This window comes from Cebidichthys violaceus, unplaced genomic scaffold (assembly GCF_023349555.1).
Source record: "Cebidichthys violaceus isolate CVI_PGR_0920_01 unplaced genomic scaffold, fCebVio1.0.p SCAF_16, whole genome shotgun sequence".
Taxonomy (NCBI): Eukaryota; Metazoa; Chordata; class Actinopteri; order Perciformes; family Stichaeidae; genus Cebidichthys; species Cebidichthys violaceus.
In genome coordinates, this window is record NW_027176329.1 from 14,230,634 (window position 1) to 14,256,912 (window position 26,279).

The following is a 26,279-nucleotide window of genomic DNA, read 5'->3' on the forward strand; positions in this document are numbered from 1 at the left end:
CCTTGTGTTCATAGTAAAACACTTAAATGTTATATTTTGATGACACTGCTGATACTATAATGATATAATATGATGAAGATATCCTTATCATATATATATCATTATTATATCATTATTCAGATTTAATTTAAACTTGTAGTTCATTCAGATTCTTCATACTTGCTGAACACTTCACACACCGTGTTTCTATACTAATGACACACTTTATTGGTGAGATATATACAGTTTAGCTGATTTTCTTTTAAATATAATAAAAATCAGCTTTGTTATGAAAATATAAATTAGCAAATAGTGTAATGAAGCAGATTCAGACGTCACAAAAGCTTGAGGGAACCTGAATTAAAGGAGGAATTTACTTCTATCATGTCTGGGTCACATTAACTTAAAGTAATGACTATCTGTTTGTTTTTTCTAAATAAAAAAAGTATCAAAAACAACATTATATTAATATTATAATATATCTTTAGACATTTCCATGTAATTATAAAATCTCAAGACTCAGTTGAGTTAAATGTTTCTAGATGTATTTATTAAGAAAGAAACATGTGATTGTTTTACAATAACATACATGATAACTATGAATTTGAGGAAAAGTTATTTATTGTGTTGAAATAATCAAAATTAGCATCAAAACGTTATCAATGCAACATGAACTGAGACAGTGAGTGAGTAAAAGAAAGAGATAAACAGACATAAAGAGTTACAGAGTACAGACTGAGAGTATCAGAGTGAAACCAGTATCAGAGTCCAGTGAGTCAGGTCAGGACTGGGAACACTGGTCTCTCCTCAGTGTCTCTGAGAGAGGAGTCTGGGAGCCCTGGGTGGCCTCACAGGTCACAAAGCCCACCTTCCTCCACTGGTCTGCAGGGAGCCTCAGGGTGCTGCTCCAGCTGTAGCGGCCGTCCTTCTCCAGCACCCCGGGGCTCCTGCTCTCCTCCCAGCTGCTGCTGCTGCTGCTGTCGTCCACCTTCCAGGCCAGACTCCAGTCTGAGGGGAAGCCCTTGTTGGCCAGGCACATGAGCGTGGCCTTCCCCTGCTGCAGCTCCTCACTGGAGGGGGGCAGCAGCGTCAGGGTGGGACGGACATCACCTAGGAGACACCAATCAGCTTAGAGGACAGGGACCACACAGCTGTCAATCAAACACCAGACACTTGGACACCTTTACTGTGAGAGAGTTGATTTTCTCCTTTAAGGAGTTTCTGTCAGATGTTCTTTCTGCTCCACCAGTCACTCACTCACACATTGTTTCACTTCCTTTAAGAAGCCTCTCATGCATATCAGCACAGAGAGAATCATCATACAGAATGAGCTGAAATATATCAAACTACACTGGAGATAAAACATCAATATGTGGTCAAATCATCAAAAACCTCAATTAAACATTACTTTAAAATATTTAGTGGAAACATTTACAAGTACAGAAAATGAACTGACTACAATCAAACATTCTTCATGTGGATGTCAGTCATCATTAAAAACTGTTCAAAGATTTTCAAATTTTAAAACTATATTTGACACAATGAAGAGGTTTTACACATTTTAAAATATCAATCTTTATCTTCACTCTGTTCAATTATATTTGAATCATTCTGATTCTGAACTTGTTTTAAATGAGGTTGTATGTAAAAGAAAAAAACAACTTTTAAAACATTTGTAGAAGATTTATCTTTTTTTACATTTCAAGCTGTTTGAGATTCAGTTGGAGAGGAATGAGTAAATAAATGTTTAGTAAAGCTGCTCTGAGTTAGTCTCCATGATAAAGGAGGAGAAATAAAAACATGAATCCTAAAAGTGTACGATTAAAACAAGATATATTCATCTTTTTCAAACATCAAAACCTACATTTAAAACATTACTTTAGAATAATTCATTCAGTATTAGCAAAAACTTACTTCCAACATCCAGTCTGGTTCCTCCACCGAACGTGTACCACAGTGATACAAAGTCATTGAGCCGCCGTACAAAAACCTCTCACTGTAGAGAGACACGGCTCTCTGACTTTGACACAAACAAACTCAACAAACACATTCACAGTTTACCCAGTTTATGTATAAATAGTTAAAATACTTAAAACTGATTAAGAAATGATACATATGTATTTAATATTATATTTGTGAAATGTTAAACATCTATGAGCAATTTTAACTTGTCTTTCAGTTAAACAAAGTGATGATTGATCAAGATATTCCTAAAGAAAAACTCTCCAACAAATCCTGCCAAATGTAAATAATTATCATAAACTCATGTTTATTTTATATTATGATAAATAAATACAAATATGTTTGTTTAAATTCGTCCCACAGTGATGATGACTTGTGTTGTAGTGAATTAGGGAGATTTTACAAAACGTTCCAGAAGAAAATGTTTCCATCAAACTCAAACCAAAGACTCTGATAAATGAGCACTGACACATTCCTGATCAATACTCTGATAAAGTGATGGATCCATTGATAAACAGCATCATCACAGTAATCCAAGTCCCTGTTGGAGTCAGTCAGAGCATTTCCATAGAGAGCCACTTTGCATCAGCAGCACCATGCTCCAGTGCTCTGGGAGAGTTTATAGTCCTGAGAGTTGAACACTGGATGACTGACAGCTGTCCTTCATCACAACAGAAGACACAGAAATCGTCCTCATCAAAAACATGACTTTGATCTCCGTCCTCATCTGGACTCTCCTCTGCTGCTGCTTCACAGGTAAAGTCCAGAGAATCAAACTCCTCTCCTCTGTGAACATCCGTCCCTCTGAAATGAAGCCGACTAAACCGTGACGCTGCTTTATGTTTTTGTCTCTGTGTCCTCAGAGTCCAGAGGCCAGGTCACAGTGACTCAGCCTGGAGCAGTGAGCTCTGCTCTGGGAGGCTCCGTCTCCATCACATGTAGGACCAGTCAGAATGTTTATAACTCTAACCGTTTAGCCTGGTACCAACAGAGAGATGGAGAAACTCCTAAACTGCTCATTTACGATGCTAGCACTCGACAATCAGGGATTCCAGGTCGTTTTACAGGCAGTGGATCAAACTCTGACTTCACTCTGACCATCAGTGGAGTTCAGACTGAAGATGCAGCAGTTTACTACTGTCAGAGTTTTCACGTTATCAACAGTCAGTATGTGTTCACACAGTGAAAAAGCGTCGTACAAAAACCTCCCTCAGTCAAACAGAACAGAAACTGAACTGACTGCTGCAGCTGGAAGCTACTGCAGAGACTGATACACTTCACTGAAGACACACACACACACACACACACACACACACACACACACACACATTCAAGATGGTATGACTTCTCACAACAATACATTGACTTATATTAATTTTCTGGGAAGTACCCAGTGGAGGGCCGTGTATTTTATACCTGGGCCTTCAATGCTGTCCTGCTACAGTTGAACCACTTCCAAATAACCTCATTATGACTCCAGCATGACGGGATGCTTCGTCATTAACGGGCAATGCATAAGTCAAAATCAATGTAATTAACACAATGACAAGAACCAACTGACAAGAACCAGTCACATATATTTACATGACAACAAAGCAGGTAGAAAAACATGAAACCCAAATAACACGATTCAACAGTTCTCTGCACATTCCAGCAACACTGCGGCGCTAAAACACACATTCCACCACACACTCAAGAACACGGGCCATTCACATATTATTCACATCAGAGGGAACAATATTAACCATATCATAAAAACGACACCATACACAAATTAACACAGTAGTAACGCTACTGCAGATGTAAAAAAAGAAAAGCAGTTCACTTACCAAAGCTGCTGTTCACTATTTAAAGACAAAGTATATCCTCCTTTCTTTGTTTACAAAGAGTTTATTACCACGGTTGTTCAGTACATCCGTGCAGTTTAGTTCCAGCACGAGGTCCTTCCCGATTCATGGACGCCAGTGATGACAGTCGAGTCTCCCCAGTTGTATTTCTTGAATACATTTGAATGCGTTTGAGTCAGTGACGTGCGGTGAGGTTCGTGTCTGGTGAGGCTCTGACTCTACATAAGTCAGATTTACAAATATATGAACCCAATAGAGAAGCTTAAATCACCATTCAATTAGCAGCTTGCACGTTGACTACTGGTTGTTTTTCATATCAGCATTATTTACACACACATAGGTAAGGTACATATTAGATTCCACCGGGAGCGTTTCAGAAGCGGAGCGATCGCGGGCACCACCCGCGAAAATTGTGAGATTCCGCGATAATCTGCGTAGCAACCACGGATGTATAAAGAGAACAACAAACACATAAAAGGTTACTTTACCTGTCCGACGTTGAATTGCTGTTGATTTGTTCATATTTCCTTGTTTTTTGAGACATTTTAAGCTTGGATATAGAATCTTACATTTTTGTGGTCAAAGCAAAATATAAAAAGAAGAAGAGAAGTGTAGAAGAAGAGCAACGACAGAACAAGCATCAACCCGACCCGTGGGCTCTCACTCGCCCTCTTCATTGAGGCAGAGGTACTGTTTGTCCCTCTGTGCTTTTTCACAGCGGTTTAATGTCAGATCAGCAACACTAAATATGTTCTACATATATGTGAAATACATTACCTATTCTATGGAAAGAAAGGACATATAATAAAAGTGTCTACAAATATTACGGTGGTGACAAACAATGAGAAAGAAAAAGGCGCTCAACCCAAATAGTGAGGGATTGCGCAATCTGAGGTCGCTGCCTCACCTCACTGTCTCCTCTGTTTGAACAGGACATGCGCTAATTCAGCGATTTTGATTATAAAAATGCTGGAAATGATTTGAATCATACAGAAATTACATTTATAGCACAGATCAGTAGAGAAATATTAATATTTATTTTATTTTAGCATTATTTGTTTTTTACTTGTCATGATGACCTCCCCTGACCTCACGTCCCTGGTTTGAGGGCTGAAAATGTCCGCTCGACAGAGACAGTAGAGTTTGGGATTGTCACCGCCAAACATGGCAAAATGTTAAAAATGTCACGTAAAAACTTCTTGCATATCTTTAAACTTTAACTCTTTTTACTACAAAGTCCTGCTAGCTAGTTTCACAACAGTCACGCTACTCCACTGACCAATGAAGCCGCACGTTAATGATGACGTACTTGTAGGCCAGCTAGAAGGCTCTGGCATGTGAAAGAATACGGCCAACATGTCAAACTGAAAATCTGATTGGTTGAAGACTATGACGATAACAATATCGTCCCCATTTACTTGAACTGCAAAGAGATTCACTTGTAATTCTGAAGGCCTCCGGGCAGATTTTTTTTACTTAGAGACAACATAGAGGTGAAATCTGATTGGATAAAAGCTCTACTTAAAAACAAGCTGTGCTGAAAGCAGCGCAACTGAGGAAGACAGCTACTGTATGCAATGAGATAATAAGCTAAAAGGGAAAAATATGTAGAATACATGTAGTGTATTTATGAAAAATAATTCTGTCAGTGTCTAGGCCAGCAGAGAAGGCCTTGCTGGCCCTGATGGCCCACCATTGGTGTCATGATTTAAGCAGTGAGGAGGAAACATCATGATGTGTTGAAGACAGCTACAGTTCACTGACTCTGTGTTTTTAAAGTAATTGAAAATACCAAACAATAACGTACGGCTTTAATAGGACGTCTATCGCTGAGGATGAATCATTTGAAAACTTAAAGCAGAGAGGAGGCTTCTGTCCACCGTCTAGAACTGAAGATGACTTCCATGTTTTCTGGTTCTGTCCACATTTCCAAAACCTCTGGTTGAGTTTCTCAAACAAACGATCTGAGATCCTCAACTTCTGCCTTCCTTAAAGCTTCATCACAGCTTTACTTGGTGAAATCTCTATATTACAAACACATAAACATGTCAAACCCACATTAATATTGATATCACTCATCACTGTCCTAAAAGACCATATTACCAAACTGGAAAGACGGAACAGAACAGTCCACAAGTCACTGGATCAGTTCACTACCAGACCATTCAATGTCCTCCACATGTAAATATGTAAATGCATAGATCAAAGCTGTCATCAGTGAGGAGGAAACATGATGATGTGTTGAGGACAGCTACACTTCACTGACTCTGAGTGTTTGCATATGTGTCCTGCCTCTCTGCTCCCAGCCGTTAAGAGGCCAGTGTTGATCAGTGGCTGTCCAGGCCTTTCAGAGACACTGACACGCCGGCAGCACAATGATGATGTCACTGACTCTACTGCTGACCACCCTGGGGCTCCTTGTTCAGGGTGAGACTCTCTTCTGAAAACTTTGCTTCACCACAATGATGTTCTGCTGTGATGGAGAAACAGTGAAACAAGCAGCATTTACCTTCTTCCATCTGTTCTCCATGTTGAAGAAATGAGACTCTTCTGTTTGGATGTTGATCATCTTTCTCCAAACTGGATTTGTCTCAATAACCCTTTTGCTCTTTTTCATGTTTTCCAGATTCATCAGGAGAAATCATCCTGACTCAGTCTCCTGGATCTCAGTCTGTTGTTCCAGGACAGACTGTCTCCATCAGATGTAAAACCAGTACAAGTGTTAGTAGCAGCCTTCACTGGTACCTTCAGAAATCAGGAGAATCTCCTAAACTACTGATTTCTTATGCTACAACTCGTCAGTCTGGAGTTTCAAATCGTTTCAGTGGAAGTGGATCTGGAACTGACTTCACTCTGACCATCAGTGGAGTTCAGACTGAAGATGCAGGAGATTATTATTGTCAGCAGAGTAGCAGCTCGTTCACACAGTGATACACTGTCGTACAAAAACCTCCTCAGCTGAAGAGGAACTGATCTGACTCAACAGCTGCACTGAAATATTAACACTCGACGTTTCATTAACATACTGTACACATACATATATTTCCTCAAAGTCAGAGCCACAACTGTATAATCTCAGCTGTTATAGCATTATAGTCTTTTTAATATTATCACAAATAATTAATTAAAGTAGGTACACTTTTCAAAAGAATGCTACAATTTGAAATGTGAAAATGCCAGAAGACTCAAACCCAGAACTAAATAACAACAACTACTTTCAGCTCTTAACAAAAAGAATTATCCAAACTGTTATGAATTTCATCACACTTTGGCTACATTCTACAGTACATTTTTAGTGTCTTAGATGATATCGACAAATTATATAATACAATTCAGTACAAAGTACAACACTGAGCAGTATTTCTTTCTAAAATCATCACCTCCAAAATGAAATGTAAGACAGTGAAATATGAAAGCTGTTATACGTTTATACTATACATGGACACAGCTGATCAATCGGTCTTCATTATTTTAAAAGAATAATACCTTTACATCAAGCAGTCAAAAATGACCATGTGTTGATCCTTCAGGCGGACAGGAGGAGACAGACACTGTGCTAATCTCTCTTTTGTGTCTTTTGGTAAATTTGTACTGTTTCATTAAATCATTATTGTTTGTAAGAACTAAATAATAATGTATATTATTAAAAGTATGCATTTATTTCTAGTGCTAAAAGCCTTGTTATTTAGATTTTAAATTCAGATATTTATAATTTCTTGGTATATGTATTAACACATGATCTAATCACGGATCTTCTTAAAGCTTAAACATTGTTAAGAGCTTTGTGATTTAACATTGGCATTTTCTTACCATGTGTATTGTTACCAAAGTTAATGAATATAGTTAAACTAGAACAATAGAAGAACTTCCAAGGTCTCCATTCAAAAGTCAATTAGACAAAAAGGACTTGTTTCTGTTATGAATTTTGTGCATTAATATGACCCGTTTTTGTTATTTACAATACATAGCAAAAAAAGGAAGACAAAGGACACGCCACTTTTATAATACACATGATGAAATCTTTATTATTTTAAAATGTTGACACCATCAACACAAGCAAGAAGAAGTTAATGTTCAAACATGTCATGAGAGAAAGAGAACCAGAGAGAGTTACAGAGTACAGACTGAGAGTATCAGAGTGAAACCAGTATCAGAGTCCAGTGAGTCAGGTCAGGACTGGGAACACTGGTCTCTCCTCAGTGTCTCTGAGAGAGGATTCTGGGAGCCCTGGGTGGCCTCACAGGTCACAGAGCCCACCTTCCTCCACTGGTCTGCAGGGAGCCTCAGGGTGCTGCTCCAGCTGTAGCGGCCGTCCTTCTCCAGCACCCCGGGGCTCCTGCTCTCCTCCCAGCTGCTGCTGCTGCTGCTGCTGTCGTCCACCTTCCAGGCCAGACTCCAGTCTGAGGGGAAGCCCTTGTTGGCCAGGCACATGAGCGTGGCCTTCCCCTGCTGCAGCTCCTCACTGGAGGGGGGCAGCACCGTCAGGGTGGGACGGACATCACCTAGGAGACACCAATCAGCTTAGAGGACAGGGACCACACAGCTGTCAATCAAACACCAGACACTTGGACACCTTTACTGTGAGAGAGTTGATTTTCTCCTTTAAGGAGTTTCTGTCAGATGTTCTTTCTGCTCCACCAGTCACTCACTCACACATTGTTTCACTTCCCTTTAAGAAGCCTCTCATGCATATCAGCACAGAGAGAATCATCATACAGAATGAGCTGAAATATATCAAACTACACTGGAGATAAAACATCAATATGTGGTCAAATATTAAAGCGTCATCATCAAAAACCTCAATCAAACATTACTTTAAAATATTTAGTGGAAAGATTTACAAGTACAGAAAATGAACTGACTACAATCAAACATTCTTCATGTGGATGTCAGTCATCATTAAAAACTGTTCAAAGATTTAAACATTTTGAAATAATATTTGACACAATGAAGAGATTTTACACATTTTAAAATACTAATCTTTATCTTCACTCTGTTCAATTATACTTGAATCATTCTGATTCTGAACTTGTTTTAATTGAGGTTGAAGTAAAAAAATAACTTTTAAAACATTTGTAGAAAATTTATCTTTTTTTACATTTCAAGTTGTTTAAGTTTCAGTAGGAGAGGAATGAGTAAATAAATGTTTAGTAAAGCTGCTCTGAGTTAGTCTCCATGATAAAGGAGGAGAAATAAAAACATGAATCCTAAAAGTGTACGATTAAAACAAGATATATTCATCTGCCTCAAACATCAAAACCTACATTTAAAACATTACTTTAGAATAATTCATTCAGTATTAGCAAAAACTTACTTCCAACATCCAGTCTGGTTCCTCCACCAAAAGTCCACCACAGTGATACAAAGTCATTGAGCCGCCGTACAAAAACCTCTCACTGTAGAGAGACACGGCTCTCTGACTTTGACACACTGAACTAAAACTACAAACCCTCAAGATGAAACTTTACCATTTTAAATGGAAGTAATGATTATCCTGTAATTTAATGTTTTACTTTCTTAACATTGAGTTTTTCAATTTCTGTTGCTGAAGTGAACTTTGTGTCTTAGTGCAAAATATTTGCTGAAAAAGTCGTTCATGATGGTGGAAAGAAAACTACTTTTCTGAGTCTGTTGAATATAAAAGAATACAAAGACAAATTACTCCTGAAATATTAAAAAATTTAAATATTTGACTTACTTCCAACATCCAGTCTGGTTCCTCCACCAAAAGTCAACCACAGTGATACAAAGTCATTGAGCCACCGTACAAAAACCTCTCACTGTAGAGAGACACGGCTCTCTGACTTTGACATAAACAAACTCAACAAACACATTCACAGTTGACCCAGTTTATGTAATAACTGGTTAAAATGTTTAAAACTGTTTCAGAAATGATACATTTGTATTTAATATTATATTTGTGAAATGTTAAACATCTATGAGCAATTTTAACTTGTCTTTCAGTTAAACAAAGTGATGATTGATCAAGATATTCCTAAAGAAATACTGTCCAACAAATCCTGCCAAATATAAAAAATTATCATAAACTCATGTTTATTTTATATTATGATATTTGTTTAAATTCGTCCCACAGTGATGTTGACTTGTGTTGTAGTGAATTAGGGAGATTTTACAAAACGTTCCAGAAGAAAATGTTTCCATCAAACTCAAACCAAAGACTCTAATAAATGAGCACTGACACATTCCTGATCAATACTCTGATAAAGTGATGGATCCATTGATAAACAGCATCATCACAGTAATCCAAGTCCCTGTTGGAGTCAGTCAGAGCATTTCCATAGAGAGCCACTTTGCATCAGCAGCACCATGCTCCAGTGCTCTGGGAGAGTTTATAGTCCTGAGAGTTGAACACTGGATGACTGACAGCTGTCCTTCATCACAACAGAAGACACAGAAATCGTCCTCATCAAAAACATGACTTTGATCTCCGTCCTCATCTGGACTCTCCTCTGCTGCTGCTTCACAGGTAAAGTCCAGAGAATCAAACTCCTCTCCTCTGTGAACATCCGTCCCTCTGAAATGAAGCCGACTAAACCGTGACGCTGCTTTATGTTTTTGTCTCTGTGTCCTCAGAGTCCAGAGGACAAGTCACAGTGACTCAGCCTGGAGCAGTGAGCTCTGCTCTGGGAGGCTCCGTCTCCATCACATGTAGGACCAGTCAGGATGTTTATACTTGGAGCAGCTATCACAGCTTAGCCTGGTACCAACAGAGAGATGGAGAAACTCCTAAACTTCTTATCTATAGAGCAACTTCTCGACAATCAGGGATTCCAGGTCGTTTTACAGGCAGTGGATCAAACTCTGACTTCACTCTGACCATCAGTGGAGTCCAGACTGAAGATGCAGCAGTTTACTACTGTCAGAGTTATCATTACATCAACAGTCAGTATGTGTTCACACAGTGAAAAAGCGTCGTACAAAAACCTCCCTCAGTCAAACAGAACAGAAACTGAACTGACTGCTGCAGCTGGAAGCTACTGCAGAGACTGATACACTTCACTGAAGACACACACACACACACACACACACACACACACACACACACACACACACACACACACACACACACACACACACACACAAACATTTAGTTGGTAAGATTACTTTTATTCACCTCCTCTATCTCTAACAGCATATTTACCGACATTACAAAACACTTTTTCAACATGAAGATGTCTTATCTCCACTTGACTCTGCATTTCATAATGAACCCTTTCAATCTTTTTTGTCAGAAAGTAATCAAGAAAAGCTTCATATGTAGCACTGTCTTAGACCAGAATACATTTTAACCTTTTATTAAAAGATAATGTTATGATTTGTAGAACAGGTAGCAGGATAAGGACCCAACACAGATACAGATGAGGAGGAAGATGGAACAATTCAATGCTTTATTTGAAATGGCTTACAGGCATGGTCTGCTATTTAACAGTCTCTGTTGGTCAGGAAGGTTCTTAATTGAGTGAAATAAACCTGGATTATCAAAGTGACAGCCATGATAAAAGCAGGTCTAACTCTCTAAATGCTGAGGAACTGTGCTTCAATGTTTCCTTTCTTATTTCCTTCAGCATAGAAAACACTGGACCATCATGATTTACCAAAGGAAAGGAGATAATAACGTCCCACATTTCCACTACGGCAGCAACATTTACCGAAATGCACCATTCAGCCGTCAATAACATCAGCTGTTACTGTTGAATTGTACTTTATGGATAGATAGAAAACATCCCTTTAGGAGGAATTCTATTTTGGACAGGAATCCTTAGTTGAATTCTACAACATTCAGATTTGTCACTCTACACATTTTTTAGGTTTCATAAATAAAGTTGCTCAAAAACTAAATATGAATCCACTGTAGCAGAGTGAAGGTGTAGTTAGACTTTATTTGCACTGTGGTTGCTTTTTCATCTCTTTCACCTCTTTCAATAACTTTGTCACATTTTCCATCAACCGAAAAGTGGTTTAGAAAAAACATAGGATGTAAATTTTTTGACTATTCAGCTGCTGTCATGGAGTCCAAAAGGAAGGACAGAAATAGCAGGTGGGAAACAAGCAGCAAAACTCCAAACGAATGATACAACAAAGACTAACAAGGAACAAAGGAACTGGGCTGGTATGAACGGCGAATGACTAATGAGGAAGTGGGAACAGGTGAGCAGGAGGTCTGGTGGGTGCAGGGCTAACGAGGGGTTAAACTAATCAGGGCGGGGCCAATAATCAAAACTGGCGGGAAAAAATACAAAGGCAGGAAGTGAAGTGATCTGAAACGATAGGAGAGGTGAAATACTAAACATGGATGATATGAATGAAACAAAGGAAGAACATGGAGCATGGCAGATTATGTAAAAGCAAAACACATTCAATACAGACACAATGTAAGAACGCACCAAAAGAAGAAACGTCCCTCTCAACATGTGTCTTTAGCTGCTTTCTACCACAACTTCCTCAAATCTTTAGTCTAACACTTCCAAAGTTTTGAAGCCACAGCCACAAAAGCACTTTGAAGTCTTTAGTGATAAAAGCAACAATCTCTGATCATAGCAGGACAGATGTAAAGAGAACATGGAGGACAAACTCACAGCTTCTTTTCCAATGGCTTCCTTTCATCCTTTAAAACCAGCCTCTACTGCTTTAGGATACCACAGCTAAACACCGTTAGGCTGCACTGAGACAATTATCAGATGTGACGTGAACATGATCCCTATAGTTCTTCTAAAAATCATCACCTAAAGTTATGAAATATTGGTGATCTGACCCAGTGATCAACCCAGTCTCCTGTGTTTTCATGGATCTTTTTCACACACAGAGACTGTGTTGTCATCTCTTTCATTAAAACATTTTTTGAATAAATTCTCTTTCATTTGATACTGATGATATCATGCTTTCTATTTCTAATCCATTTTCTTAAGTGTATTCAAAAATTACAAAAATAAAACCAATTAACTTCAATTCTTACAACACACGAGTCATAATAGAAAGCAGACTTCAGTGGTGTGAGGAAATGTAAATATTTTCCATAACAATACTTTTAAAGATGTGTGTTGTTACCAAAGTTAATTCATAACAAAACAAACCTGAAACAACCATGGAGAACATTTGACCCTTAAAGTAAGAAGAAGTGAATAGAAAATAAGGATATTGTTGTTATTATTATTAAGTCTTCATGCTTTATTGGAATTAGTATTCCTGAGAGAAAATATATGTCAAAGAAATAAGTCAAGTCTGCTCTATTAATAAAAAGCACAAAGAAATTACTATATGATGACATTTTTATTGTTTTGTACAATTAAAACAAACAATATGAAAAGCAAGAAACCAATATGTTGAAACATTTAATGAGCGACAGAGAGAGAGAGAGAGAGAGAGAGAGAGAGAGAGAGAGAGAGAGAGAGAGAGAGAGAGAGAGAGAGCAGACTGAGAGTATCAGAGTGAAACCAGTATCAGAGTCCAGTGAGTCAGGTCAGGACTGGGAACACTGGTCTCTCCTCAGTGTCTCTGAGAGAGGAGGCTGGGAGCCCTGGGTGGCCTCACAGGTCACAAAGCCCACCTTCCTCCACTGGTCTGCAGGGAGCCTCAGGGTGCTGCTCCAGCTGTAGCGGCCGTCCTTCTCCAGCACCCCGGGGCTCCTGCTCTCCTCCCAGCTGCTGCTGCTGCTGCTGCTGTCGTCCACCTTCCAGGCCAGACTCCAGTCTGAGGGGAAGCCCTTGTTGGCCAGGCACATGAGCGTGGCCTTCCCCTGCTGCAGCTCCTCACTGGAGGGGGGCAGCACCGTCAGGGTGGGGACGACTCGACCCACTGCAGAGAGAGAGATTCATGAAGCTCATATGAGGCTACTACTTCTGTTGGTCTTCCTCAGATTGGATCAAACTGATCTCAAACGTTTCACTTCTCTCTCTGAGCTCAGTAACCACAGCAACAGACAGGCAACACTGCTGAACCATGACAACAGACAGGTTTCAGTACTGAAGATAAAACATGTAAACTGACCTTCTTTAACTAAACTTTATGAGTTTTATAGTTCAAAATATTACATTAAAGATAAAGATTGTGAAGCTTTTATTGTTTTAATCCAAAACCTCAAACATGATGAGATATGTTTGTTCTCTTCATGTAAGCAGGAATCATCACTGAACAGACAGGCTTCATTACTGACACATGACTAATATTGTTAAATACTGAAATACTTTTTCAAACTCATAAGACATGTTTAATAGTTTTAAAATCATCAGTCTGAAAAAAAAATGTAATCATAACCACATTAAACACTGAAGAAAACATGAATGAATAAAAGTCATTCTTTAGCCGTAATATCAAAACTTTATCTTTAAAAATATTTTCATAGTGAAAATTAATGTAGAGTAGTTACAGTGAAATTATTATAATGAATGAAATTAAAGTAAAATGTTTGTTGCAACAAGATTATTCATTGGAGTGGATTTTCATCGAGCTATCGACACTGAAGACTTCAAGAATTGTTACAAATATATTACATTTTAAATATCAGAGAAAAATATTATAGTAAGCTCTACAGCTATGACATTCAAACAGAATACATGTATAATGTAGGTTATTAAGGGAGTCAATTGTACTTACAGTTAACGTTCAGTCTGGTTCCTCCACCAAAAGTCCACCACAGTGATACAAAGTCATTGAGCCGCCGTACAAAAACCTCTCACTGTAGAGAGACACGGCTCTCTGACTTTGACACAAACAAACTCAACAAACACATTCACAGTTTACCCAGTTTATGTAATCACTGGTTAAAATGTTTAAAACTGTTTCAGAAATGATACATATGTATTTAATATTATATTTGTGAAATGTTAAACATCTATGAGCAATTTTAACTTGTCTTTCAGTTAAACAAAGTGATGATTGATCAAGATATTCCTAAAGAAATACTGTCCAACAAATCCTGCCAAATATAAAAAATTATCATAAACTCATGTTTATTTTATATTATGATATTTGTTTAAATTCGTCCCACAGTGATGTTGACTTGTGTTGTAGTGAATTAGGGAGATTTTACAAAACGTTCCAGAAGAAAATGTTTCCATCAAACTCAAACCAAAGACTCTAATAAATGAGCACTGACACATTCCTGATCAATACTCTGATAAAGTGATGGATCCATTGATAAACAGCATCATCACAGTAATCCAAGTCCCTGTTGGAGTCAGTCAGAGCATTTCCATAGAGAGCCACTTTGCATCAGCAGCACCATGCTCCAGTGCTCTGGGAGAGTTTATAGTCCTGAGAGTTGAACACTGGATGACTGACAGCTGTCCTTCATCACAACAGAAGACACAGAAATCGTCCTCATCAAAAACATGACTTTGATCTCCGTCCTCATCTGGACTCTCCTCTGCTGCTGCTTCACAGGTAAAGTCCAGAGAATCAAACTCCTCTCCTCTGTGAACATCCGTCCCTCTGAAATGAAGCCGACTAAACCGTGACGCTACTTTATGTTTTTGTCTCTGTGTCCTCAGAGTCCAGAGGACAGGTCACAGTGATTCAGCCTGGAGCAGTGAGCTCTGCTCTGGGAGGCTCCGTCTCCATCACATGTAGGACCAGTCAGGATGTTTATAACTCTAACCGTTTAGCCTGGTACCAACAGAGAGATGGAGAAGCTCCGAAACTGCTTATCTATTTGGCAACTTCTCGACAATCAGGGATTCCAGGTCGTTTTACAGGCAGTGGATCAAACTCTGATTTCACTCTGACCATCAGTGGAGTCCAGACTGAAGATGCAGCAGTTTACTACTGTCAGAGTTATCATTACATCAATAGTCAAGCTGTGTTCACACAGTGAAAAAGCGTCGTACAAAAACCTCCCTCAGTCAAACAGAACAGAAACTGAACTGACTGCTGCAGCTGGAAGCTACTGCAGAGACTGACACACTTCACCGAAGACACACACACACACACACACACACACACACACACACACACACACACACACACACACACAAACACACACACACACACACACACACACACACACACACACACACACACACACGTTGCACTGTACAATTTTATCAAGAGGATTGAGTTTTTCACTATTGTTGCTGTAACCAATGATGAACATTTATCACAAGAAGTTCAATGACAAAAAATGATCTCGGTGTTAATCAAATTACTCGTTCCATCACAGCTTTTCACCATCCATTCATATTCTGTTATAGTCTCATGTTCTAATCTGATTTACCAAAGAATCAAGAAAAGCCAACCTGAAAACATTAATATTTTCTTCCTATATCTGCATGTATATAAAACGTATGCAAAAACACATTTTCTCTTACATGCAACTCAAAAACCCAACAAATACATTGAGATTAAAAGTTCATTCTTCACCTTGTAAACAGCAAAACAATCTCTTCTCAATGTCCATCCACTAACTGTTGTTGAGCCTTCAGTCACATCCTCAGCAGATGGAGTCGCCCAGTTGTCATTACTGAATGGACCTTGTGGTGAAATAGTTTTAATATCAAATCTTTGACTTTCAACCTCAACTTTTCATTCACGAGAAGTTCCTAAAGTGCAGCACGAAGATCTTCAGAGAACTCACATCTACATGAACTTGAGTGAAGCAAATGTTTCCAACTGGAATAGACGGTGCTGAACGTGTTTTTAGTGTTGGAGATTGATCTCCATCAATAGAGTAAACTATAGTCATGTTTAATATTAAATTATTCCATGAAGTCCAGTAAAATGTATTGGAAGATCTGGTTTGATCATATCATTTCAGAAGTTTATATTTGAAGTTTGATGAAGAAGATCACAGAACAGTTCTACTTTCTGAACCAATCAGATTGTTGTTGTTTAATCATTGGAAATACCAACTAATCACGTACGGCTTTAATAGGACGTCTATCGCTGAGGATGAATCATTTGAAAACCTAAAGCAGAGAGGAGGCTTCGGTCCACCGTCCAGAACTGAAGATGACTTCCATGTTTTCTGGTTCTGTCCACATTTCCAAAACCTCTGGTTGATTTTCTCAAACAAACGATCTGAGATCCTCAACCTCTGCCTTCCTTAAAGCTTCATCACAGCTTTACTTTGTGAAATCTCCACATTACAAACACATAAACATGTCAAACCCACATTAATATTGATATCACTCATCACTGTCCAAAAAGATCATAATACCAAACTGGAAAGACGGAAAAAAACAGTCCACAAGTCACTGGATCAGTTCACTACCAGACCATTCAATGTCCTCCACATGTAAATATGTAAATGTGTAGATCAAAGCTGTCAGCAGAGAGGAGGAAACATGATGATGTGTTGAGGACAGCTACACTTCACTGACTCTGAGTGTTTGCATATGTGTCCTGCCTCTCTGCTCCCAGCCGTTAAGAGGCCAGTGTTGATCAGTGGCTGTCCAGGCCTTTCAGAGACACTGACACGCCGGCAGCACAATGATGATGTCACTGACTCTACTGCTGACCACCCTGGGGCTCCTTGTTCAGGGTGAGACTCTCTTCTGAAAACTTTGCTTCACCACAATGATGTTCTGCTGTGATGGAGAAACAGTGAAACAAGCAGCATTTACCTTCTTCCATCTGTTCTCCATGTTGAAGAAATGAGACTCTTCTGTTTGGATGTTGATCGTCTTTCTCCAAACTGGATTTGTCTCAATAACCCTTCTGCTCTTTTTCATGTTTTCCAGATTCATCAGGAGAAATCATCCTGACTCAGTCTCCTGGATCTCAGTCTGTTGTTCCAGGACAGACTGTCTCCATCAGATGTAAAACCAGTACAAGTGTTGGTAGCAACCTTCAGTGGTACCTTCAGAAATCAGGAGAATCTCCGAAACTTTTGATTTATCTCGCTACAACTCGTCAGTCTGGGATTTCAGATCGTTTCAGTGGAAGTGGATCTGGATCTGACTACACTTTAACCATCAGTGGAGTTCAGACTGAAGATGCAGGAGATTATTATTGTCAGCAGGGTTACAGCTCGTTCACACAGTGATACATCGTCGTACAAAAACCTCCTCAGCTGAAGAGGAACTGATCTGACTCAACAGCTGCACAGAAATACAGACACTTTAAGTTTCACTGACAATGAAGATAATATAACAGAATAATGTTAGGAAATACTTTTTATAGTATAGTAAGTTTTAATGATTATCTTGTTGAAATAGGATGTTAATCAATATTTTTAAAGTCTCATCAAAGATGAGTAGAAAATTTGATAATTTAATAAAGGTAACATGAACACTAGATATTTGGCTCTTGTGGTGGAAAAAAAATCCTATACCCGCTTTGCATGAGTCTTCTAATGCTGAAATACATAATACCAAAAACCAGGTTGTCTCTTATTTATTTTCTGCGCAGAGAAGGTTCAATCATCACAACAGAATGCGTACAGTCTCAGTGAGGAAGAAGCAAGAAAAAAAGTGAACAAGCTTTCTTTATACAGAATGAGCAAAGGTGGGGGCCGATGGCCAACATTACAGACATCTCGGTCTCAGACTATTGGTCTCAGACTTTTGGTCTCAGACTGATAGGAACAACAAGTGAAAACAAACGGCCAGCAACCAAAAAAAGCGGCCCAAAGGCCTCGGCATGGAACATTCTCATACATCACAGTTAGTTATCTATGTGAACAGAGAGGGAGAATCCTTCTTCTGCACAACAGAGACACGGTGAAGTTCAACAAAGTCCAGAACAAAATTACTTATGCATGAATATAATATACTGAGTAGAAATATATACTACGTAAAAAATTACCAGTACACTCTGAAATACAATATTTACTTCCATGTGTTTTAAAGATTATTTTTCAAGTAATTCAAATATATTTTTACATTTATTTGATTTAAGTTTGAGTCAAACATTTAACTTTTCCAACAAAAATAAACACATTGAGTTTGTTTAAATGATGTTGTGTTCATAGTAAAACACATCTTATGTTATATTTTGATCACACTGCTGATAATGAGACGATGATGATATAATATGCTGATGATATCTTACTTCATAATTCAAATTCAATGTTAACTTCTTAGACTTTTGTAGTTTATTCATATTCATTAGACATCCTGGAAACTTCTAAACATGTTTCCACATGAGAGTTTCTACCAGTGATAAACTTAATTTGTGATATACATAAAGTTTATCTAATTTTCTTTAAACTATATAAGATTCAGTTTTGATTAAAAAAAAATACAATGACACAGAGTAATGAAGCAGATTTAAGTAATAAAATATTTAATGTATTTGGAATAAAGAATGGATTTAATGATATTATGTCAGGGTCACAATAACCTCAAAGTATTGATGATCAAATTATTTTTTTTAAATTTGAAAACAATATTAAACACAACATTATAGTATTATTACATTATGTCTGTTGAAATGTATAAGCCATTTTAAAACAGTAGACTCAGTTGTGTTGAATAATTACCTGTTTCTTTTTCAATAACATGCATGACAACAACTAATTTGATGAAAAGTTCTTTATTGTGGTAAATAATGTAAATAAGCAAAACAAATTGGGTTCAAAATACAAAACAACATTCAAAATGGCATTATATGAACTTGAAGTTGCTGTCTTAAGAAATTGGCAGGCAATTTTAGAATTTTAAGACTAAATCTTTCTAGATTTGATTGAACTATTGAAACAGCAACATCTTTTTCTTTCATAAAAATATACATGAAAACAATTAATTTGATGAAACGTTCTTTAATATTTTAAATCAACCTGAATTACAGCAACAAAACTTTATCAATGAAACATGAACTGAGACAGTGAGTGAGTGAAAGAAAGAGATAAACAGACACAAAGAGTTACAGAGTACAGACTGAGAGTATCAGAGTGAAACCAGTATCAGAGTCCAGTGAGTCAGGTCAGGACTGGGAACACTGGTCTCTCCTCAGTGTCTCTGAGAGAGGAGTCTGGGAGCCCTGGGTGGCCTCACAGGTCACAGAGCCCACCTTCCTCCACTGGTCTGCAGGGAGCCTCAGGGTGCTGCTCCAGCTGTAGCGGCCGTCCTTCTCCAGCACCCCGGGGCTCCTGCTCTCCTCCCAGCTGCTGCTGCTGCTGCTGCTGTCGTCCACCTTCCAGGCCAGACTCCAGTCTGAGGGGAAGCCCTTGTTGGCCAGGCACATGAGCGTGGCCTTCCCCTGCTGCAGCTCCTCACTGGAGGGGGGCAGCACCGTGAGGGTGGGACGGACATCACCTAGGAGACACCAATCAGCTTAGAGGACAGGGACCACACAGCTGTCAATCAAACACCAGACACTTGGACACCTTTACTGTGAGAGAGTTGATTTTCTCCTTTAAGGAGTTTCTGTCAGATGTTCTTTCTGCTCCACCAGTCACTCACTCACACATTGTTTCACTTCCCTTTAAGAAGCCTCTCATGCATATCAGCACAGAGAGAATCATCATACAGAATGAGCTGAAATATATCAAACTACACTGGAGATAAAACATCAATATGTGGTCAAATATAAAAGCTTCATTATCCAAAACATTAACTAAACATTATTTTAAAATATTTAGTGGAAACATTTACAAGTACAGAAAATTAAGTGACTACAATCAAACATTCTTCATGTGGATGTCAGTCATTAAAAACTGTTCAAAGATTTTAAAATTTTGAAACACTATTTGACACAATGAAGAGGTTTTACACATTTTAAAATACTAATCTTTATCTTCACTCTGTTCAATTATACTTGAATCATTCTGATTCTGAACTTGTTTTAATTGAGGTTAAAGTAAAAAAAATAACTTTTAAAACATTTGTAGAAGATTTATCTTTTTTTACATTTCAAGTTGTTTAACTTTCAGTTGGAGAGGAATGAGTAAATAAATGTTTAGTAAAGCTGCTCTGAGTTAGTACGTTAGTGTACGATTAAAACAAGATATATTCATCTTTTTCAAACATCAAAACCTACATTTAAAACATTACTTTAGAATAATTCATTCAGTATGAGCAAAAACTTACTTCCAACATCCAGTCTGGTTCCTCCACCGAACGTGTACCACAGTGATACAAAGTCATTGAGCCGCCGTACAAAAACCTCTCACTGTAGAGAGACACGGCTCTCTGACTTTGACACAAACAAACTCAACAAACACATTCACAGTTTACCCAGTTTAAGTATAAATAGTTAAAATGCTTAAAACTGTTTAAGAAATGATACATATGTATTTAATATTATATTTGTGAAATGTTAAACATCTATGAGCAATTTTAACTTCTCTTTCAGTTAAACAAAGTGATGATTGATAAAGATATTCCTAAAGAAATACTGTCCAACAAATCCTGCCAAATGTAAATAATTATCATAAACTCATGTTTATTTTATATTATGATGAATAAATAAAAATATGTTTGTTTAAATTCGTCCCACAGTGATGTTGACTTGTGTTGTAGTGAATTAGGGAGATTTTACAAAACGTTCCAGAAGAAAATGTTTCCATCAAACTCAAACCAAAGACTCTAATAAATGAGCACTGACACATTCCTGATCAATACTCTGATAAAGTGATGGATCCATTGATAAACAGCATCATCACAGTAATCCAAGTCCCTGTTGGAGTCAGTCAGAGCATTTCCATAGAGAGCCACTTTGCATCAGCAGCACCATGCTCCAGTGCTCTGGGAGAGTTTATAGTCCTGAGAGTTGAACACTGGATGACTGACAGCTGTCCTTCATCACAACAGAAGACACAGAAATCGTCCTCATCAAAAACATGACTTTGATCTCCGTCCTCATCTGGACTCTCCTCTGCTGCTGCTTCACAGGTAAAGTCCAGAGAATCAAACTCCTCTCCTCTGTGAACATCCGTCCCTCTGAAATGAAGCCGACTAAACCGTGACTCTGCTTTATGTTTTTGTCTCTGTGTCCTCAGAGTCCAGAGGACAGGTCACAGTGACTCAGCCTGGAGCAGTGAGCTCTGCTCTGGGAAGCTCCGTCTCCATCACATGTAGGACCAGTCAGAATGTTTATGTTTATAGCTCAAATCACTATTTAGCCTGGTACCAACAGAGAGATGGAGAAACTCCTAAACTGCTCATTTACGATGCTAGCACTCGACAATCAGGGATTCCAGGTCGTTTTACAGGCACTGGATCAAACTCTGACTTCACTCTGACCATCAGTGGAGTCCAGACTGAAGATGCAGCAGTTTACTACTGTCAGAGTTTTCACGTTATCAACAGTCAGAATGTGTTCACACAGTGAAAAAGCGTCGTACAAAAACCTCCCTCAGTCAAACAGAACAGAAACTGAACTGACTGCTGCAGCTGGAAGCTACTGCAGAGACTGATACACTTCACTGAAGACACACACACACACACACACACACACACACACACACACACATTCAAGATGTTATGACTTCTCACAACAATACATTGACTTACATTCATTTTCTGGGAAGTACCCAGTGGAGGGCTGTGTATTTTATACCTGGGCCTTCAATGCTGTCCTGCTACAGTTGAACCACTTCCAAATAACCTCATTATGACTCCAGCATGACGGGATGCTTCGTTATTAACAGGCAATGCATAAAGTCAAAATCAATGTAATTAACACAATGACAAGAACCAACTGACAAGAACCAGTCACATATATTTACATGACAACAAAGCAGGAAGAAAAACATGAAACCCAAATAACACGATTCAACAGTTCTCTGCACATTCCAGCAACACTGCGGCGCTAAAACACACATTCCACCACACACTCAAGAACACGGGCCATTCACATATTATTCACATCAGAGGGAACAATATTAACCATATCATAAAAACGACACCATAGACAAATTAACACAGTAGTAACGCTACTGCAGATGTAAAAAAAGAAAAACAGTTCACTTACCAAAGCTGCTGTTCACTATTTAAAGACAAAGTATATCCTCCTTTCTTTGTTTACAAAGAGTTTAATTCCACGGTTGTTCAGTACATCCGTGCAGTTTAGTTCCAGCACGAGGTCCTTCCCGATTCATGGACGCCAGTGATGACAGTCGAGTCTCCCCAGTTGTATTTCTTGATACATTTGAATGCGTTTGAGTCAGTGACGTGCGGTGAGGTTCGTGTCTGGTGAGGCTCTGACTCTACATAAGTCAGATTTACAAATATATGAACCCAATAGAGAAGCTTAAATCACCATTCAATTAGCAGCTTGCACGTTGACTACTGGTTGTTTTTCATATCAGCATTATTTACACACACATAGGTAAGGTACATATTAGATTCCACCGGGAGCGTTTCAGAAGCGGAGCGATCGCGGGCACCACCCGCGAAAATTGTGAGATTCCGCGATAATCTGCGTAGCAACCACGGATGTATAAAGAGAACAACAAACACATAAAAGGCTACTTTACCTGTCCGACGTTGAATTGCTGTTGATTTGTTCATATGTCCTTGTTTTTTGAGACATTTTTAAGCTTGGATATATAATCTTACATTTTTGTGGTCAAAGCAAAATATAAAAAGAAGAAGAGAAGTGTAGAAGAAGAGCAACGACAGAACAAGCATCAACCCGACCTGTGGGCTCTCACTCGCCCTCTTCATTGAGGCAGAGGTACTGTTTGTCCCTCTGTGCTTTTTCACTGCGGTTTCTGTCAGATCAGCAACACTAAATATGTTCTACACATATGTGAAATACAGTACCTATTCTATGTAAAGAAAGGACATATAATAAAAGTGTCTACAAATATTACAGTGGTGACAAACGATGAGAAAGCAAAAGGCACGCGCTCAACCCAGTTAGTGAGGGATTCACAGTCTGAGGTGAGGCTCAGCTCGTCGCTGCCTCACCTCACGTGTCTCCTCTGTTTGAACAGGACATGCGCTAATTCAGCGATTTTGATTATAAAAATGCTTGAAATGATTGGAATCATACAGAAATTACATTTATAGCACAGATCAGTATAGAAATATTAATATTTATTTTATTTTAGCATTATTTGTTTATTACTTGTCATGATGACCTCCCCTGACCTCACGTCCCTGGTTTGAGGGCTGAAAATGTCCGCTCCACAGAGTCAGTAGAGTTTGGGATTGTCACCGCCAAACATGGGAAAACGTTAAAAATGTAATGTCACGTAAAAACTTCTTGCATATCTTTAAACTTTAACTCTTTTTACTACAAAGTCCTGCTAGCTATTTTCACAACAGTCACGCTACTCCACTGACCAATGAAGCCGCACGTTAATGATGACGTACTTGTAGGCCAGCTAGAAGGCTCTGGCATGTGAAAGAATACGGCCAACATGTCAAACTAAAAATCTGATTGGTTGAAGACTATGACGATAACAATATTGTCCCCATTTACTTGAACTGCAAAGAGATTCACTTGTAATTCTGAAGGCCTCTGGGCAGATTTTTTTTACTTAGAGACAACATAGAGGTGAAATCTGATTGGATAAAAGCTCTACTTAAAACAAGCTGTGCTCAAAGCAGCGCAACTGAGGAAGACAGCTACTGTATGCAATGAGATAATAAGCTAAAGGGAAAAATACGTAGAATACATGTAGTGTATTTATGAAAAATAATTCTGTCAGTGTCTAGGCCAGCAGAGAAGGCCTTGCTGGCCCTGATGGCCCACCATTGGTGTCATGAATTAAATAGCCTGTGAGGAGGAAACATCATGATGTGTTGAAGACAGCTACAGTTCACTGACTGTGTTTTTAAAGTAATTAAAAATACCAAACAATAACGTACGGCTTTAATAGGACGTCTATCGCTGAGGATGAATCATTTACAAACTTAAAGCAGAGAGGAGGCTTCTGTCCACCGTCTAGAACTGAAGATGACTTCCATGTTTTCTGGTTTTGTCCACATTTCCAAAACTTCTGGTTGAGTTTCTCAAACGAACGATCTGAGATCCTCAACTTCTGCCTTCCTTAAAACCTTATACACCCGAGGGTCCCCCATTTGGACGCAGAGTACATAAAAACTTAGAGAGTTTTGTGTTAAAAGTAACTGGCAGAGAACCCACGAAGAACAAATATAATGATGTTATAGTTCTGCAGAAACCTCAGCGTCCTGGGAACAACATGAACTCGGTCACTTCTACATGAGACAAATACATCTCCCATCAGTCAAGCAAACAAATAACAAAATATCATAAATCATACTCGATATGACTGGGACAGACCGGAGAAAACAGCTGCTACACTCCGTTAGCAACGTGCTACCTACGAACATGCAGCATGAAAAAGCATGTCCGCCTGACGGAGATTACGGACATATCTTCCATTTCTCTCTCCGGTAAACCATCGCAGAGATATTCAGCTTCGAACACAAAAAGTCACACAGCTTTCATCGAATATTATACTCACTTTTGGTCGAATCTCAGCGAAAAAATGAAATATCTCTGTACTTCCACTGCTTGTTATGTCCAGCTGCATGTGCTCCGTGTGAATCCGTTCGATTCGTGTCTCTCTGACACTCCTCGGCTTCTTGGGGAGGGTTGGAAGCTCAGCAAATTAGATTTCAGATCTGCCATCAGATGGGACGTTTTTTAGCTTTATTGGCTAATAGTGCTGTCAATCATCTAGCTTTCAATGCCAGGCAATTCTATTGGCTCCTACGGTTCGAAGGATGTTTCAATGGTGAAAATCGGAGAAAGGGGGGCTGAGATACAGCCCTGAACAGAGAGAGTGGGCTGAATCTGAAGCAGTATTTGACCTTAAACTAAACAACTAAAAAAGGCTTAGAAAGAGTTTAAAACACTCAAAAAAGGTCCAATCTTCTGTCTTTTGATTCATTGAACATCAGGAGTGATACATAGAAGTGATATAGAGTGTTTTTGAATTTAAAAAATATTTTTTTATTCAAATATTGGAATATTTAATCAGTTTTTTTAATTTTATATGGTCTATATTTTATACATGTTTCACTGTATCTATGTATAACTGTGTATATAGAGCCTTTATCAGTTGTTATAAGAGCTGGGAATATTTAAAATCTTGGATTTCCATACTTTCCAAAAAACAATATCCTGAAATTGCTGTTTTTCCAGAGCGAGCTTTTGAATTTTCCAAGTTGTGCTGTGTTCCATCCTTATCTTATGTTAACCTGTAACATGTATTCTGATAGTTCCATGATTTTTCTCATCTCAAAAATATATTAAAAAAAATAAATATTTATTTATTTATTTTTTATTTTTTTTATTTAATTATACACTTAATTAGGTATTTCTTATCTTTATTCTAGCTGAGGCCTGCAAATAGGCCTCGTTTATAAACGCTTCATCAAAGCTTTACTTGGTGAAATCTCCATATTACAAACACATAAACATGTCAAACCCACATTAATATTGATATCAGTCATCACTGTCCAAAAAGATCATAATACCAAACTGGAAAGAAGGAAAAAAACTGTCCACAAGTCACTGGATCAGTTCACTACCAGAACATTCAATGTCCTCCACGTGTAAATATGTAAATGTGTAGATCAAAGCTGTCAGCAGAGAGGAGGAAACATGATGATG

General features: G+C 38.4%; 4 gene segments (V, D, J or C); all 4 read right to left on the bottom strand.

Annotated features, from left to right (window-relative positions):
- Window positions 1–582: 582 nt before the first annotated feature.
- Window positions 583–6,318, bottom strand: LOC137872972 (Ig kappa-b4 chain C region-like). The segment is given in 3 exon segments: window positions 583–1,089; window positions 1,894–1,969; window positions 6,298–6,318. Coding segments are annotated over 3 exon segments (426 nt in total).
- A 1,467-nt stretch (window positions 6,319–7,785) lies between these two features.
- LOC137872923 (Ig kappa-b4 chain C region-like) lies at window positions 7,786–9,221 on the bottom strand. The segment is given in 2 exon segments: window positions 7,786–8,290; window positions 9,103–9,221. A coding segment is annotated over 1 exon segment (261 nt).
- A 3,836-nt stretch (window positions 9,222–13,057) lies between these two features.
- On the bottom strand, window positions 13,058–14,452 carry LOC137872448 (Ig kappa-b4 chain C region-like). The segment is given in 2 exon segments: window positions 13,058–13,601; window positions 14,400–14,452. A coding segment is annotated over 1 exon segment (261 nt).
- A 4,809-nt stretch (window positions 14,453–19,261) lies between these two features.
- LOC137872973 (Ig kappa-b4 chain C region-like) lies at window positions 19,262–23,353 on the bottom strand. The segment is given in 3 exon segments: window positions 19,262–19,999; window positions 20,774–20,849; window positions 23,327–23,353. Coding segments are annotated over 3 exon segments (435 nt in total).
- Window positions 23,354–26,279: the final 2,926 nt, after the last annotated feature.